We start from the raw sequence: 14,478 nt of genomic DNA on the forward strand, positions 1-14,478 counted from the left end.
ACGTGACGGTTAGCGGAAGTAGCAGATCCTGGTGCTGTGAGCATTGTTTAATCCTTACATCCAAAATATGGAAGCAAATAATGGTAGGAACAAGTTATCGGTTCATTAGGAGGTTACGTCCTTACTTGTAGCTCTTTCGGCAGTACACCGAACTGTATCTTAGTTCTTTAGCGATGGCAGTTGTCAAAAACGGATGCGTGTTTCATAATAGTTACCAATTTATAATTTAGCTAACTGGCTAGCGGATGCTAATAACATGTACGCGTAAGTTTTAAATATTCAGCTCTGTCAACTGGTAAAATGTCGAAGCTGACCGAGAGTTGTTGTCTATGTGAAAAAAGCTATTACATAAACAATAACGTTAAAGATTATCCCAAAGGAACTCTCGCCTACTTATGTTGAACTTGTGAACTCGGGTGATGAAATGTGACACCAGTATCTAACTGCGACATCTCTTTCTGACCCCATTTTTCGGATTATTCGACAGTTCAGTTTTCAGCTCTCGTTACAGCAGTGTCGTAATTTACTGACATTTGAACCCGTCACGTATCTGCTGGTCATGCTGCTGAATTGACCCATTTTATTCTCCTTTTCATGTGAGAGGGGAGCTTGTCCCAGGTCCGGCATGTTGTGCTGGTCCTGTCAGGGAAAGGAGGAGTGGGCAAGAGCACCGTCACCACAGAGTTAGCACTGGCTCTCAGGCATGCTGGCAAAAAGGTGAGTTCAAAGACCAGCAGTGTGTTTCTGTATCAGCATACAGGGTGACTATCAGGACATGCTGATATGTTGTTAGTCTATTTAGAAAACACAGAGGAGCTGTTAAAGAGACTATATATTGTAATGATGCATATTCAAGTGCAGCACTACACATGTTATGTATTAAGTAGTTCACATGGTGCTGTTGCTGATGTGTTCATCAGATTGGCATCCTGGACGTTGACCTGTGTGGACCCAGTATCCCCCGCATGCTGAGCATTGGCCGGCCTGATGTGCACCAGTGTGACTCAGGATGGGTGCCCGTCTACACGGACGCCGAGAAGACCCTCGCCCTGATGTCCATCGGCTTCCTGCTGGAGGACCCAGATGAAGCAGTGGTGTGGAGGGGGCCCAAAAAAAATGGTATGCTAGACATATCACAGCACTTTTGGAGTCCTGGTTTGACTGTAATGGTTGTTTTTTGAAGGAATTACACCAACAAAATATTATAAACAAGCATTGTGAGACACTCTTTGTCTGCTTTAACATTTATCTTTCAACACAAATCCCTGTGCTGCATGTTTTGCACTTGAACTCACCTTCTTCTCCACATTATCCTCTCCATCTCTGATTTTCCTGTCCTACAGCTTTGATTGGCCAGTTCGTGTCAGACGTAGCATGGGGAGAGCTGGATGTGCTGCTGGTGGACACGCCGCCAGGGACGTCTGATGAGCATTTGTCGGTAGTGGAGAACCTTAAAAAACACAGCCGAGTGGATGGAGCGGTTTTGGTCACCACTCCGCAGGTACCCGACAAAATGGAAACCCTACAGTCCATAGTAGGAGCAAGGAGACTACCTAAATCGTATGGGTGACATCGTAGGGGAAGGTTAACACTGACAAATAAGTCACTAAATTTAGCTTTGGCTGTTTACCTTTTCAGTCATACACAATATGGACCCTGCATGTGTGTTTAACGCAAAGTGACCAGCACTGTGGCTTATACTACTACTATAATGCTCATTCCTGCCATCTTTATTCCTAGAGAGCTGCTCATTCCTGCCATCTTTATTCCTAGAGAGCTGCTCATTTCTGCCATCTTTATACCTAGAAAGCTGCTCATTCCTGCCATCTTTATTCCTGGAAAGCTACCAAAATAATGACATTTTTTCAACAAATGTGTGTTTTCTGGTCATGTTTTGTCTACAGGCAGTATCCACAGGGGATGTGAGGAGGGAGATCACCTTCTGCAAGAAGACAGGCATCCGGATCCTGGGAATCGTAGAGAACATGAGCGGCTTTGTTTGTCCACACTGCTCAGTACGTTAACTTTCATACAATTGTTCGGAGAATTCAGATGTGAAATACTTCTCATGAAATTACATTAATGTGCATTCAAGCATGACAGACTTTGAAGGATATAAAGGTCATCTGCAAATCAATTGATGCAGTGTCAGTTCAGTGTAGTCAGAGTGTATCCATTTTAACAAATCTTCTCCCTTTTCAGGAGTGCAGCAATGTATTCTCGAAGGGAGGCGGCGAAGAGTTGGCCAAGCTGACTGGATCAGTATTCCTGGGTGAGATCAATAGGATTGAATTACATGTGATGTGAGCTTCCAGCCACAAGGTGTCACAACACACTGTGATTGCACATCGCTCCTCACCCACCATTCATGATTTAGGAGGCATTTTACATCACTGCCATGCTGCTAAAATGGTCGATCCAGTTTTCAGTGGCAGCAGCGGGTTTAAAATACCTCGGTGAAAGCATGATACATGATCATCAATAATTCTTGGTCAAATGATTAGATCATTTAACGTTTTCCCTCAGCGGTTATCCGCTTTGTGTGCTGATCAATCTCTTGAGTAATGATGCAGCTAATTCAGCTTAGCCCGTGGCACTGAGACAGCAGCTGTGTGTGACAGAGCTGCATAGCTTTAGCCAAGCACGTATCTGATCAGACATGCCCTTTAACATCCACTTGATTCTCACTATTAATTATAATTAATTTGAACATTAGTTGAGTTTTTCTTTCAGGTATAAGGTGGCTGTGGATCATTTATCAGGTGTGATATTAATTGGTTCAGGTTAGATCAGTAATCATGATCATTTCTTATTCATTTTAGGCTCTGTGCCCTTGGATCCTCTGCTCAGCACCAGTATAGAGGAGGGCAAAGACTTCATACAGTCATTTCCTGACAGTGCCACCTTCAGCGCCATCAGCAGTATATCTCAGACTCTGCTCGAAAGCCTACAAACCACATGAGGCATGAATTTATTTGCTCTGAATTCTGGATTGTGTTCACATTTTAGTACACAGGCTCTGAAATGTACAGTATAATGCAGAAATATTAATCATTGTGCAAATGTAACAGTCTCTTTGTTGCATTATTGTCCTGTACAGTTAAACATTAAACTATTTCCAATTATCTTGTTTTATACGTTATTTTTACAAAAAAAATCCAATCTGCCAACAGTACAATGCAGGCTATGTTTGCTGTTATCTTTTCAGTGCAGCAGCTGCAACTCTTGAGGGTGTTCACCACAGTGTAACGATTACCGCAGAGTGAAACAGGAAGTACACTATAAACACCAGCTCAGCAAAATCCAACACATTACTTTGAAATTAATAAAAATGACAAGTCACGCTGCCTGTAAAAGATTTGGATTGTGTCACAGTAAAATAAACAGCACTGAAAACACTACATCTTGTGTGTTTGGAAGCCAGTCAAATCTAAGTTGGAATCTTCTTTAATTCGATTGTGACACACACGTCGACACATCAGGATAACTTCAATACCAGTGGTAATACAGGATTGTAAGATTGGCGCTTCAGTAAATGCATCAGCAGCAGTTCCATTTTCAGAAAACAAACTCCAGATCAAATTGGGCCGGTCCTGGCATGAAACTAGGCCAAACTTGAGCACTAATCTCACTAGATTCCTGCTGCACACTACGAACGATACCATCAAGTCTTCATGTGTCATTTAAACTTGATTTTTTTCCCCCTCTTTTTTTTCTTTGGATGAATTACATGACATTAAAGTTGCTTTTGATCTGGATTAAATCTTCTGAAACTAGCCTGCTCTTCAGCTTCATATCCAACAGCAACAAGACACTGAAACCCATGCAGGATTTTAATGGCTGGAATGTGGAAGAGATGAAGTACAGCCACAGATGAGAGGAGGAGGGGGAGGTGAATAAGATGGAGAGGAGATGAGATTTGGAAATTACACTTGTGAGACCCATCACGGGGCACACACACCTTTAATGCAAACAGCAGTACTACAGGAAAAACACTGAAGTTTTGAGAATGTTTGCGTAATGATTAGAATACAGCTACACACACAAAACTCCCACTTCACCAGCAACATACTAAAGGCAATCTTAATTATTAAACCAAGAATTACATCCAGAGGAATTCCAACCACTTATCACAATTACCCCACAGTGCATTAAATCTATCTATATAGATATTTATATGTCTGTATATATATGTATAATATATCCTGGGGGAATTAAAGACTTTTGCTGCATTAAACAGTTCAATGAACAATTTCTTATAAATAAAATCAGTGGAAAAAAATCGTAAGTCCATATACATTTCTCTTTACAAATAGATCCTCAAGATTAATGCAGAAATTGTGTCAACTCCCAAGTTGATACGGGAGGAGAGGAAGCTGTGCGGCCCTTTGGTCAGCTCTCTAAGACCAGAGGCCAGGCTGCCTCAGCTGGCCTCAAGGCCTGAAATAAGTGGAGGGAAAAAAGGAATCTTCATCATACAACTGTTTTGAAACACACACACACAAGACAGACAAATCACTACATTGCGCATTTACAAGTTGACTATCAAATTGGGACGACTGTACACATTGTTGAGATAAGACCATATTTATGGGGCCATTTTAATTCATTTTTTCCCCGCCTTCACTTCTTTCATCTTGTGTGGCAGAAATTTTTACAATTTTTTCCCCGTTTTACACTTTTTCCTCCAGCAGCAACATAAAGGACAGATCTTGTAGTGGAGATGTTTTGGGTGTTTATTTCGTGGACAGGATGAGGGCGACGATGAGCCCGTAGAGACCCAAGACCTCAGCGAAAATCAAAATGAGGATCATGCCCACAAAAAGCCTCGGCTGTTGAGCTGTGCCCCTCACGCCTGCGTCGCCTACGATGCCGATTGCAAAGCCTGCTGCCAGCCCGCTGAGGCCCACGCTCAGCCCAGCCCCCAGATAGAGGAAACTCCTGAAAACACAGAGACATGTGTCAGTACAAGGGACGATTACTAGATAACTGAGTAATATGGGTCACCAACTTAAGCGACTGAGTACATTGTAACTATACATGTCTGTATGCATTGTGCAAGTGGTTTTCCATAGAATTTGACTGTGGTAAAACTTCCTACCCTACAAGATTTTAAACTGACCCACAAGAAGAATGACTATGTACGCAAGAGTTACAGTGAACTCATCACAGATGTGCTCATATTCTTTAATAACCTGTGAGATTATAAAAGGATTTAAGGCTGTTGTTACTGTATCTTTATTGTGCCTCTGTGCCCCTTTAAACTCTGTTATTGTATTGTAAGTCACGTGGCTGTATTGGGAGACAAATTCCTTCTTTAGACTCCGACAGCAATTCTACTCCTGTAGTGTCGTCTATACCACAGACCAGTGTAAACATGGGAACTATGTCCTGAGTATGTGCAGAGGTGTAATAAAAATGAAACTGCAGTCAGATTTCTTAAACTTTACTGACTGTGTTCACTGTAATTGAGCAATATGTAACATGTCATTCAGTGTAACATTTCAATGTGTTTTGATAGTTAACGATTAATGGATCTGGTGAAGCAATATCAGGGTGGTGGCTTAGTAGTAAGAACTCACTGAAGGTTTTGGTCTCTTCTGGGGCTTTGTTGATAATAAGGTTCACCAGTGTCTGTGCAGTTATGTTGTGGCTTATGCCAAGCCTAACAAGTGGCAGGGCTATATCATTAGTACTTTAGAGATGATCAAATAAGGCTTTTCTACTTAATTTGGCCACAGAATAAAAAATGAAATGTAGACAATCAAATGTCTGATGATGACTGATCAACTGAACTCACTTGTAGAGGGGGACCTTCTCTGAGATGTTGTTGGCAATCAGCACTGCTACTACCAGGCCGTAGATGGCTATAATACCCGCCATGACGACGGGGATGATTGACTTCATGATGAGCTCCGGCCTCATCACAGACATGGCGGCGATGCCGGTACCGCTTTTGGCTGTGCCATAGGCTGCTCCCAAGGCTGGTGGGGAAGAGACAGAAGATAACCTTGTTAGTTAATTAAATAAACATAGATAGCATACTAGAATAGACACACTACAAGGCAAGTTACAATAGGCTGTCCGACTGATGAGAGAAACCAAAGGCCACAGCTGAATAATGAAGCAGAAGTGAAATAAGAGATGCAACAACTGTTACAGTTTCTGTTCCCCTTAAAAATCCAACATGGCTCCACTTGGGGAATTTTGCTTGTGTCAAGGGGAAATAATTGATCAGTGCTTGACGCAGACTCTATGCGACCAAAAAACAGCTTTGTGTGTCTTTTTGTCTCATCTCCTCGAACTGCTCCAGTCCCAGTAATTTCAGAATTGACTCTGGCAGACAGCTGCAGAGTTGTAGATCACTCTCTGAATGAAAAAAAGCCTCATTAGGCCTAAAGCACAGAGGGAACTGCTGACATCATTAGGGAAGCAGGATACCACATCTCCTGAGACGTCATCAGAACAAGATGGGCACCAGGAGGGGGACTAGCAGTACAAACTCATGCAACATCTGCTGTGTGTTATCTCCAGTCCACACTAGTCTCTGGCTAACATCACTGTCATGTGATGGGGAAGGAGGAGAACAAAAAGCTTCATCAGCATGTTAGCTCCGTTGGGCTGTGACGCTGAGGAGAAAGCACAGTGCTACCTGCGTCACACACATAAATCAAGTCTGACTGCAGGAGGAGAGTCAAACAGAAAATCAAAGATCACACCCTGTTCTAAAATTAGAAACCATATTTAACCAAATACAGAACAGCAACTAGGCCTACAAGTTGAGGAAATCTAAAATTTACAGGAACATTGTTCAACATAGTGATCAGGTTATGACTTGCCATGAATAAACAATTAAGCACCCATATTTGCTTAAATCTCTTTTCTCAGCCATCGTGTGAACCAACCTCGCAGTCTCCACCAAATTAATCTGAGGGTAGATAATGACTGACTGGAGCTTCATCTGATTGGCCAAATGGTGTAAATGCATTGGGGATTGACAAATATATTTATTTTATTATATATATTTATTAATATTTATTTTTTCAGGGCCGATCAATAACGATTATTGGTTATCAAGGGGGCCATATTATATATGTTGGCACCCAGTACATAATTGGCAAACATGAGGATCTTAGTGTCTACAATGCATGGTCCGTGTATCCAGGGCGCCATCTGATAGGTCAAATGTTTGATTACTTAATTTGAATGCATGGTGTGTCTAAATAAAATTATTTTTCTCATTCATCGTGGGTTGAGGTTAGGGTTAGGGTTTTCAGGCAGTCTTTTGTGACGTGATTTTTCTGCATGTTCATATCACAATGACAATGAAAATACAATTTATCAATCAGCACAGATCGGGATTACACAGGAATGGATTTTAATTCTGCACAACAACGAAGTGAACAGCGTCCAGGTGAGATGTTGCATCAATATCTGCCCCAAGGAGATTAACAATATGCAATAGGAAATCAAAATAGAAGAAACCACAAGAAGTGCAAGAAAGGAGGGAATCCTCTTCCAGGAAGGACAGACTAGCAATAGATGTCATATCTGCAGAACAGACTAACAAGAGAGTATTTAGCAATATCCAACAAAGGCTGGTTTGGCAAGTTGTCCTCACACACGTGTGTGTGCACGTGTGTGTGTGTAAATGTGAACAGGTTTATTTCCTCGTCTGCAGCAAAAGCAAGGCAAAGTGAAAGCTCAGAGTCAACACCGACCACAGCATAGCATCTGATGTATTGGTTCGTACATACTGTGGCAGTTCTTCCTCTATCCAGCAGTATTAAACACGCTTCTGCATGTGATTAATTCTAGAAGAGGTGAAGTCGTTTCTATAGCTATCCATCTTCTGAGGCTTCTCTACTGCATTGACAAAACATGTCATAGATAAAACCTGCTTGTATGTTATTTGTGAACAGATGTCTGAATGGAGACATTACAGTTAAGTCAGTAAAAACTTATGTAACAGGGTGAAACATCAACTATATTGCAAAGCACTCAAATAAAAACTAGGACCTGGCACAGTAGTTTTCTTGCTTCCTCCTAGCCAACATACTGACAATGATTAAATGTGAAAAGCCTCTTGAGATATCATCTTGGGAGACAGCCTTGTGCATACAGCCCGAGGTGCCCTGCCCTGTGTTTTCTCATTTCTTGGGACAATGTGTTGGAGCTAGCCTGAAGACAGTTTTGGTTAACTCCAACACTAGCTGTGAGGCTTTCTGGCAAATGGATCAAGGAGATAGACAGAAGATGACGTGGTCCAATCTTCAAATGTGCACATGGCAGCCAGCCACGTCCCCCAACTACTTAGAATGATCTATCACTAGACTGATGCTATCAATACAAGGTTAAATCACTCCTGCATATCTACAGAGATGTGTCTGAGTATATCTGGGCACTATTTTCCATGCCAACACACAAGTGCCAAATGCTTTGCTGGTGGACTAAATCTTCAAATCTAACAAACTATATGGTACATCCCATCAAACAAGCGGACTTACACATGAGTGTAGGAAACACAACCTTCCCTTAGCAGTTCAAAATAAAAAACTGACCAAGATGAACAAACCTCGTCATTTAGCAATACAAAACACTGTTGGGACATTATTCTGGAAACACCTAAGCCCTCTTCTGAGCAGCTGTCTCTTTCAGCCATCCATAAACAACCAGCGTAATATGTTACCGTCAGTAACGTTATCCTCCGACTCAGACTTGCTAAGCTTGGCCTCACTGAGGTGTGACAGGTGAGGGTTGATAGAGAAACACTGTAGTCCTCAAACATCATTATTCTGTCCTGACGATTAAAGGTTTGATGTGTGACGGGACGGCGTCTGCAGCGGTGTGCAGGCACAACCTCTGGGTTTTAATCCTAATCCCCTCAGCTTAGGTAGAGTGCTTTTTTCCCCCCTTTTCTTTTTTCCTCCCTGCAGAATATTGGATGTATGGGATGCCCTTGTGACGTCTTGTGATGTCAGAGCAGGAGGTGCCTCCAGCCTTGATTGATCCTGCATGCAATATGCCCACGCAACAGACAGCAGATTGGTCTGCTCCTAACAGCGTGTAAATGGGGAAGCACTGGTTTTCAGGAATGAAAGAGAAAAATCTTGAAGGTCGTAGTAAAAACGCTTTCCTGTCTTACACAACTGCACACTGGCTGCAGCCCCCACTATGTAAAAATGAGGTGGCATGCAGAAATTATGGAGACTCGCTGACCAGTCTATTGCATCAGAATCTGAGGGATGTCTAGAGCACATAGCTGCCATCACCAATAAGACCTTTCTATTGAAGAGTGTGCGCTCAAGAAAGACTACGGAATGTGAACAAAAGGTCAAGCAAATGAAAGCACTATTGATTAATGAATAAAATAACTAGTTAGTAGGCTATCCTACTCAAAACATACAAACCGTGCTGCACAATAAACTAGAGAAGGCAGATGATGCAGAGCAAGAGTTTTTTCCAGATGTGAAGCAAACATTTAGCTTACATTGTAGTCAGATTCATCAGTCATATCAGTTATTTAAAATAAAAGTGGGCCTTAAACTTATCATTGTGATACTGCTGGCAGAGAGGAAAGTGTGAGATACAGACTGTTGAGGTGTAGTGAAAGGGGTGGGGGAAACAGACCAGTGGGAGTGTTCTTGTCTCATGGATAATGGTATCTTGTGAGTGTCACCTGTTCTGAGCCAGGCATCACTGACGGAAGTCCCCACTACAGACCACTAAAACAATGCAACATCACCTTACACCAGAAGATCACAGCTGCTTACATCCTGTTACAGACATTGTCTAATTAATGCAAATAAAGTGCATTTAAGTTTTTATCTGTCATTCAGAAAGATGACATTTTGATCTATCCACTTGGCTTGTGAATTTGTCATCATTTTTAATATTTTACAGAATGAATTTTGGATTAAACCCACCCAAATATGACAGATTGATTACAAATGACAATTAAGAATGACATAAGCATTAATAGTCCTGTACACTACGGTGGCTAACATCTCAGAAGCACAAGCTACAATGACTCCACAAGACACTGAAAGATCACTTTAAGCTGATGTCTGAATCATCAAGTGTCCCTGTCCATCCCACCACTACCACATCCCTTCTCTGTGCCAGCATGATCCCCTCCCTACTAGCTAATTCCCCAGCTGTCACTCGTTCACCACCACAGACTAGTACTACTGCTAGCCTCAGGGGCCCCCACCACCACACTGCCCTTGCCCATCATTACAAATTAAACCTGAGCAATGACAAGACCAGGGATGGCTTCAGCATCCAGCTGCTTCTCATTTCCGGGTAGGGCTGGCCTATGTAATGGCAATACTTTAAAACAGCAGTTACTAGGTCAGATTTTCTCTAAGAAATTCCTGAATTACTTGAAATATGTAGCTGAAAATGTTTCATGATATTTCTCATCACCATGCAGCCCAGTGTGATCTGTTGAAAGACGTGTTAAAACATCCCTTAGCTTTCAACAATGTAATGGGCATGTGGATTTAAATGTTTATGATAAGACAAAAGAAAAGGTGGGGACATAATACAAGATTGTATTCTGTCAGAAAAAGACCTAGTAAATTTCCAAGGTTTTACAAATTGTATTTCACTGCGACATGTGCCTCAAACCTATATACACCATTCACCACAATAAATTAGCCGCATTTGCAAAAAGCCCCAAGCTACCGTGGGTCAAAGCCCTCCGTAACATGTTCAATTACTGGTATGTTGATTTCCTATTTGAGTTGCACTCATCCCACCAGTGACCCAAGTCACATGGGGGCCTTTGCTGATGATAAGCAAACCACTGGCATATGATGTAGCTCTTGTCATGGATTAAGGAAAGAGAAACACTTAAATAGGAAAGAATCCATGAAACTAGCATGACCGATTATAAAACAAGCCAGTCTCAAAGTTCACTTTCTGTGCCACTTCAGATCTCACCTTCTATCCACAAACACTAATATTAACAGTGGTGTCACACCCTTCATCTTTTCTCAAAATAAGCAATATTGTTTTTAAAGACTCACTGATAACTGATTAACTTTGCATTTAGTTTAACATTTCACAGGCACAGTATTACAAGATGGCAATTCCAAGTCAGAAGTCTCATCATGTGATAATCATGTGACCTTGTGTCATTCCTGTGAGCAATAAGGAAGTTAACCAGCTGATCCTTGTTTCCAATGGTCATTTGAGTTGTAAGGAAAAGCTGCTTCAGCTCGAGATAGCTTACATTATGTTAAATGTGGCCTGTCCAATTTGACAGTTGGCAATTTTTTGCAGAATAGCAGTTTCGTCAGTTTACGCAAGACGACGTCAATTCAATTATTCAGTGTCATTGGTTACTGATATCTACTTGCAAGCTACAATAAATAATTTCGTCTAACCCTCATCACCTATTGCTTTTAAAATCCATCAACCCCGCAAGTAATAGTGAGGCATCTTGCAGAAATGATGGAAATCAGCTAAACGTATATACCTCCTGCTAACTGCAAGCTAACACGCAGGAAACTGTACAAGGAACAAATGGCATACATTTTCACATCTTTATAATGGCTGTTAACCAATCAGTACTTCTTCATTAAGACAGACACCATTTCTTATCAGTTAGCAGTATTCCCTGTTTTGTCCTTTTCCAGATAAAGCATACAGCGAACATGACCAAACTGAGCTAACGTCAAAGCTAACTTATGTAGTCGTCATCAGCTAGCGTAGCTAACTAGTCTTGACTAGTCTTTGCTGTCTGTAGTTGAAGCAGAAAGGCTAGCAGTGACAGCTGTATTAACTAACTAGTACTAACTAACCATTGCCATGATAAGAATGAACTAAAGTCGGTGGCTGCCCTAACTAGCTTTTAAGTCTGAATAAATGACAGCTCAAGATTAGCATTGCGACGTTAACGTTAGCAAGTCTAGCAGATGGCTTTTACAAGTGAGCTTCCTGAGACGCACCATGGTTGACTATTCAAAGCAGTCTGGTGGGAAATCGCGTAAATGGAAAGGGAGTTAGCAGAAAATGCACACAGAGACATAATGTAACTGACAGATAGCTTAAATAAGAAAGGTGATAATTGTGTGATAATTACCGCTGAACACCATCGCCGCAGAGGCACCCATCACTGCGAAGAACGGAGAGTATTCGGGGGCTTCGGCCGACATTCTTTCTCACACAGTATAAAAATAAACTAAATATACAAAATTAAATATTAATGTCGACTCAAAAATCGCACTTCGCGAAACCTATCAAAGGCCACAGGCTTGAAATGTAAAAGCGACTACACCAGGAACCGTCTGACTACCTAACTAGCAGTGTAAACGGGATAGTCACGACTCTTCTGATAAATACCCGGCGCAGCAGTACAAAATGGCGAAGCGGAAAATATCACCTGACTGGCCGTACGGATAAAACCTATCATCGACTGGGTGTGGGGGGCGCACTAAAACAAAGTTCGTTAATGATATACCGTGTCACACAGCCCATGTGTGAAACAAGAAATGTGGATTTAAAATGATGACTGACTTATTCCGTAAAAAGAAACCATTTTATGTTTATACATTTTTTCCCTTTATTTTTGAAGGTCACCCCTATCACGCATCACTTTGGTGTGCTCCGCTGCAGGCTTCCCCTTTGATATCTACGCATTCACCCTTCAAAAGCAGGAGGGTGATGGGGATGTGCAGGAGGGTGTGGAGACACTGCCAATCTAAACAAAAAATGTTTTTCTTACATTATTTCCTGCAAGGAAAGAAAAACAAGAAAATAATATTTTTTTCCCCCAAGTGACTTATTACATTATGTTATGAATTAGACTGTGTAATTTGAATATCAGGCTCCAAGAGGACCCTACATCTGATTTAAGTGGCCTCTCCAAGAAACTGAAATTCCTAATGTTGCACATGTCGACCACATTTCTGCATTTTGCACCAGGACTCTACCATGCTGCAGAGGGTGGTTTACAGTCAGCTGTGATATGCAGCAGCGTGGAGCGTGAGAGTGAGAGAATTTGAGGCTGAGTGTGTAGGTTTGAGTGTGTATGTGGTGGGGGGAGGGAACCGAGAATCCCCATTCCACTGTATAGCTCCCAGCAAGCAGCAGGCTCACAGCTCCAGAAAGAGGAGGGGTCGAGGGAGCTAGGACACCATGGGAGAGGAGTGTGTGTGTGTGAGTCAGAGCGAGCTTGTGCACTACCCATGCCACCTCCTCCTCATCCTCCATCCATCCCTCCATCCTGCTCCCTCTGCATTGCCTGGTCTAGTCAGCACCAGAGCAGGACCCCTCCCCCCATAAGCCCCTTCACTCACGATGCAATTTCTCCACCAGCATCACAGGCCTCCTTCCTTTCAAACCCTCTTACTCCGGCCGCCAAATGCAAGGTTGCTTTATGCAAGGAGAATAGATCATTTCGAGGCAGGGATGATGTGTGTGCGCAGTGATGCACTGATAACAAAAAGGTCACAATAAATGAGATGATTGTCACTTTGTTGTCTCTTGCTCAGCCCGACTGACGGAACACTTAATGACCCGGGACTGACTCTTTTAGGTGGATAGCAATGTAGCCTTTCTGTAGGGGTTGGATTATGATGTTCCTGCCTACAGACATTTGCAACCAGCTCCTTTGACAACATGCAGTAATATGATCTCTCATGTACCTATACATTGTTTCCTGTTTGCTTTGGGTGGATGGACACAGGGGTTAGGCAGACGCTCTTGTCCTTGAATGGCACTGATCAATGGGTTGTTAAAGGTAGCGGATAAGAGCATGACATACACCTTTTTTACACCTACTATGTTTTTTTTTTAGTTTGTTACTTTCCTGCAGTTTGTTATATAGATGCTTGTGCATGTAAAAAGGTCTTGGAAGTTAAAAAACGGGAGCTCCTCTCTCCCATGGTGCTCCCGAAGTGGCTAAAACGTGTTGTCAGTAGTCCCGCCTTCAATTCAGTGACTTCATGACATCACACTATGTCACCATGTCACACATTTGCATTTATTTTAGCCTTTATTCGTGGTAGAAGTGAAGCTAACTGGAAGCTGAAAACATGACAGAGCCTACCGGAGACATGGTGAGCAGTGCTGGCTCAGGCGTGTGTGGGCTGACCAATCAGAGCAGACTAGGCTTTTCAGGAGGGGGGCCTAGATATACAGGCAAACAGGTTGACATAATTCTAGATCTAGATCTTTGCATGCTTCTGTTACTTTGATAGACCCATCAGACCAGGATGCAGTTCAAGTCTGTGTAAGACTTGCCCAGCATCTTAGTGAAGGAAGTCACTGTGCCAAGCTACTCTCAAGTTTGGCATTTTTCCCATATGGGCTGGTTTCTTTCTCTTTCATTCTCACTGGGTTGATGTGGAAAGGCGTTAACCTTGCATTAATAACACTTTTTTGCTTTCCTTTATGACATCAGGCTGAAAAAACGATTAAGATTATTACAGTTCAGTTTGAAGGACAGATATACAGTCCTTAAGGAAG

The 14,478-nt window shown here is 42.1% G+C and overlaps 2 protein-coding genes across 2 annotated transcripts; one reads left to right on the top strand and one right to left on the bottom strand.

Annotated features, from left to right (window-relative positions):
- Positions 1 to 4: 4 nt before the first annotated feature.
- On the top strand, positions 5 to 3,125 carry nubp2 (nucleotide binding protein 2 (MinD homolog, E. coli)). Its single transcript, XM_073490109.1, has 7 exons — positions 5 to 83; positions 602 to 717; positions 921 to 1,119; positions 1,344 to 1,501; positions 1,905 to 2,015; positions 2,203 to 2,272; positions 2,823 to 3,125. The coding sequence occupies exons 1-7, from the start codon at positions 68 to 70 to the stop codon at positions 2,960 to 2,962; spliced, it is 810 nt and encodes a 269-aa protein (XP_073346210.1). The 5' UTR covers positions 5 to 67; the 3' UTR covers positions 2,963 to 3,125.
- Positions 3,126 to 3,918: 793 nt separating this feature from the next.
- atp6v0cb (ATPase H+ transporting V0 subunit cb) lies at positions 3,919 to 12,416 on the bottom strand. Its single transcript, XM_073490110.1, has 3 exons — positions 12,092 to 12,416; positions 5,801 to 5,984; positions 3,919 to 4,941 (listed from the first exon to the last, which is right to left on the bottom strand). Exons 1-3 carry the CDS (start codon positions 12,162 to 12,164, stop codon positions 4,737 to 4,739), a joined length of 462 nt encoding a protein of 153 aa, XP_073346211.1. The 5' UTR covers positions 12,165 to 12,416; the 3' UTR covers positions 3,919 to 4,736.
- Positions 12,417 to 14,478: the final 2,062 nt, after the last annotated feature.

The sequence above is a fragment of the Pagrus major genome, chromosome 20 (assembly GCF_040436345.1).
Source record: "Pagrus major chromosome 20, Pma_NU_1.0".
Classification (NCBI taxonomy): domain Eukaryota; kingdom Metazoa; phylum Chordata; class Actinopteri; order Spariformes; family Sparidae; genus Pagrus; species Pagrus major.

Excerpts from the sequence above, each read along its gene's own strand:
- nubp2 (XM_073490109.1), top strand. Across the intron at positions 1,502-1,904 it reads TTTTGGTCACCACTCCGCAG|GCAGTATCCACAGGGGATGT; the intron begins GTACCCGACAAA and ends TTTTGTCTACAG. Across the intron at positions 2,273-2,822 it reads GACTGGATCAGTATTCCTGG|GCTCTGTGCCCTTGGATCCT; the intron begins GTGAGATCAATA and ends TATTCATTTTAG.
- atp6v0cb (XM_073490110.1), bottom strand. The coding sequence starts at position 12,164 with ATGTCGGCCGAAGCCCCCGAATACTCTCCGTTCTTCGCAGTGATGGGT. Across the intron at positions 5,985-12,091 it reads TGCGGCGATGGTGTTCAGCG|CCTTGGGAGCAGCCTATGGC; the intron begins GTAATTATCACA and ends CTTCCCCACCAG. Across the intron at positions 4,942-5,800 it reads GAGAAGGTCCCCCTCTACAA|GAGTTTCCTCTATCTGGGGG; the intron begins GTGAGTTCAGTT and ends CTGTGTTTTCAG.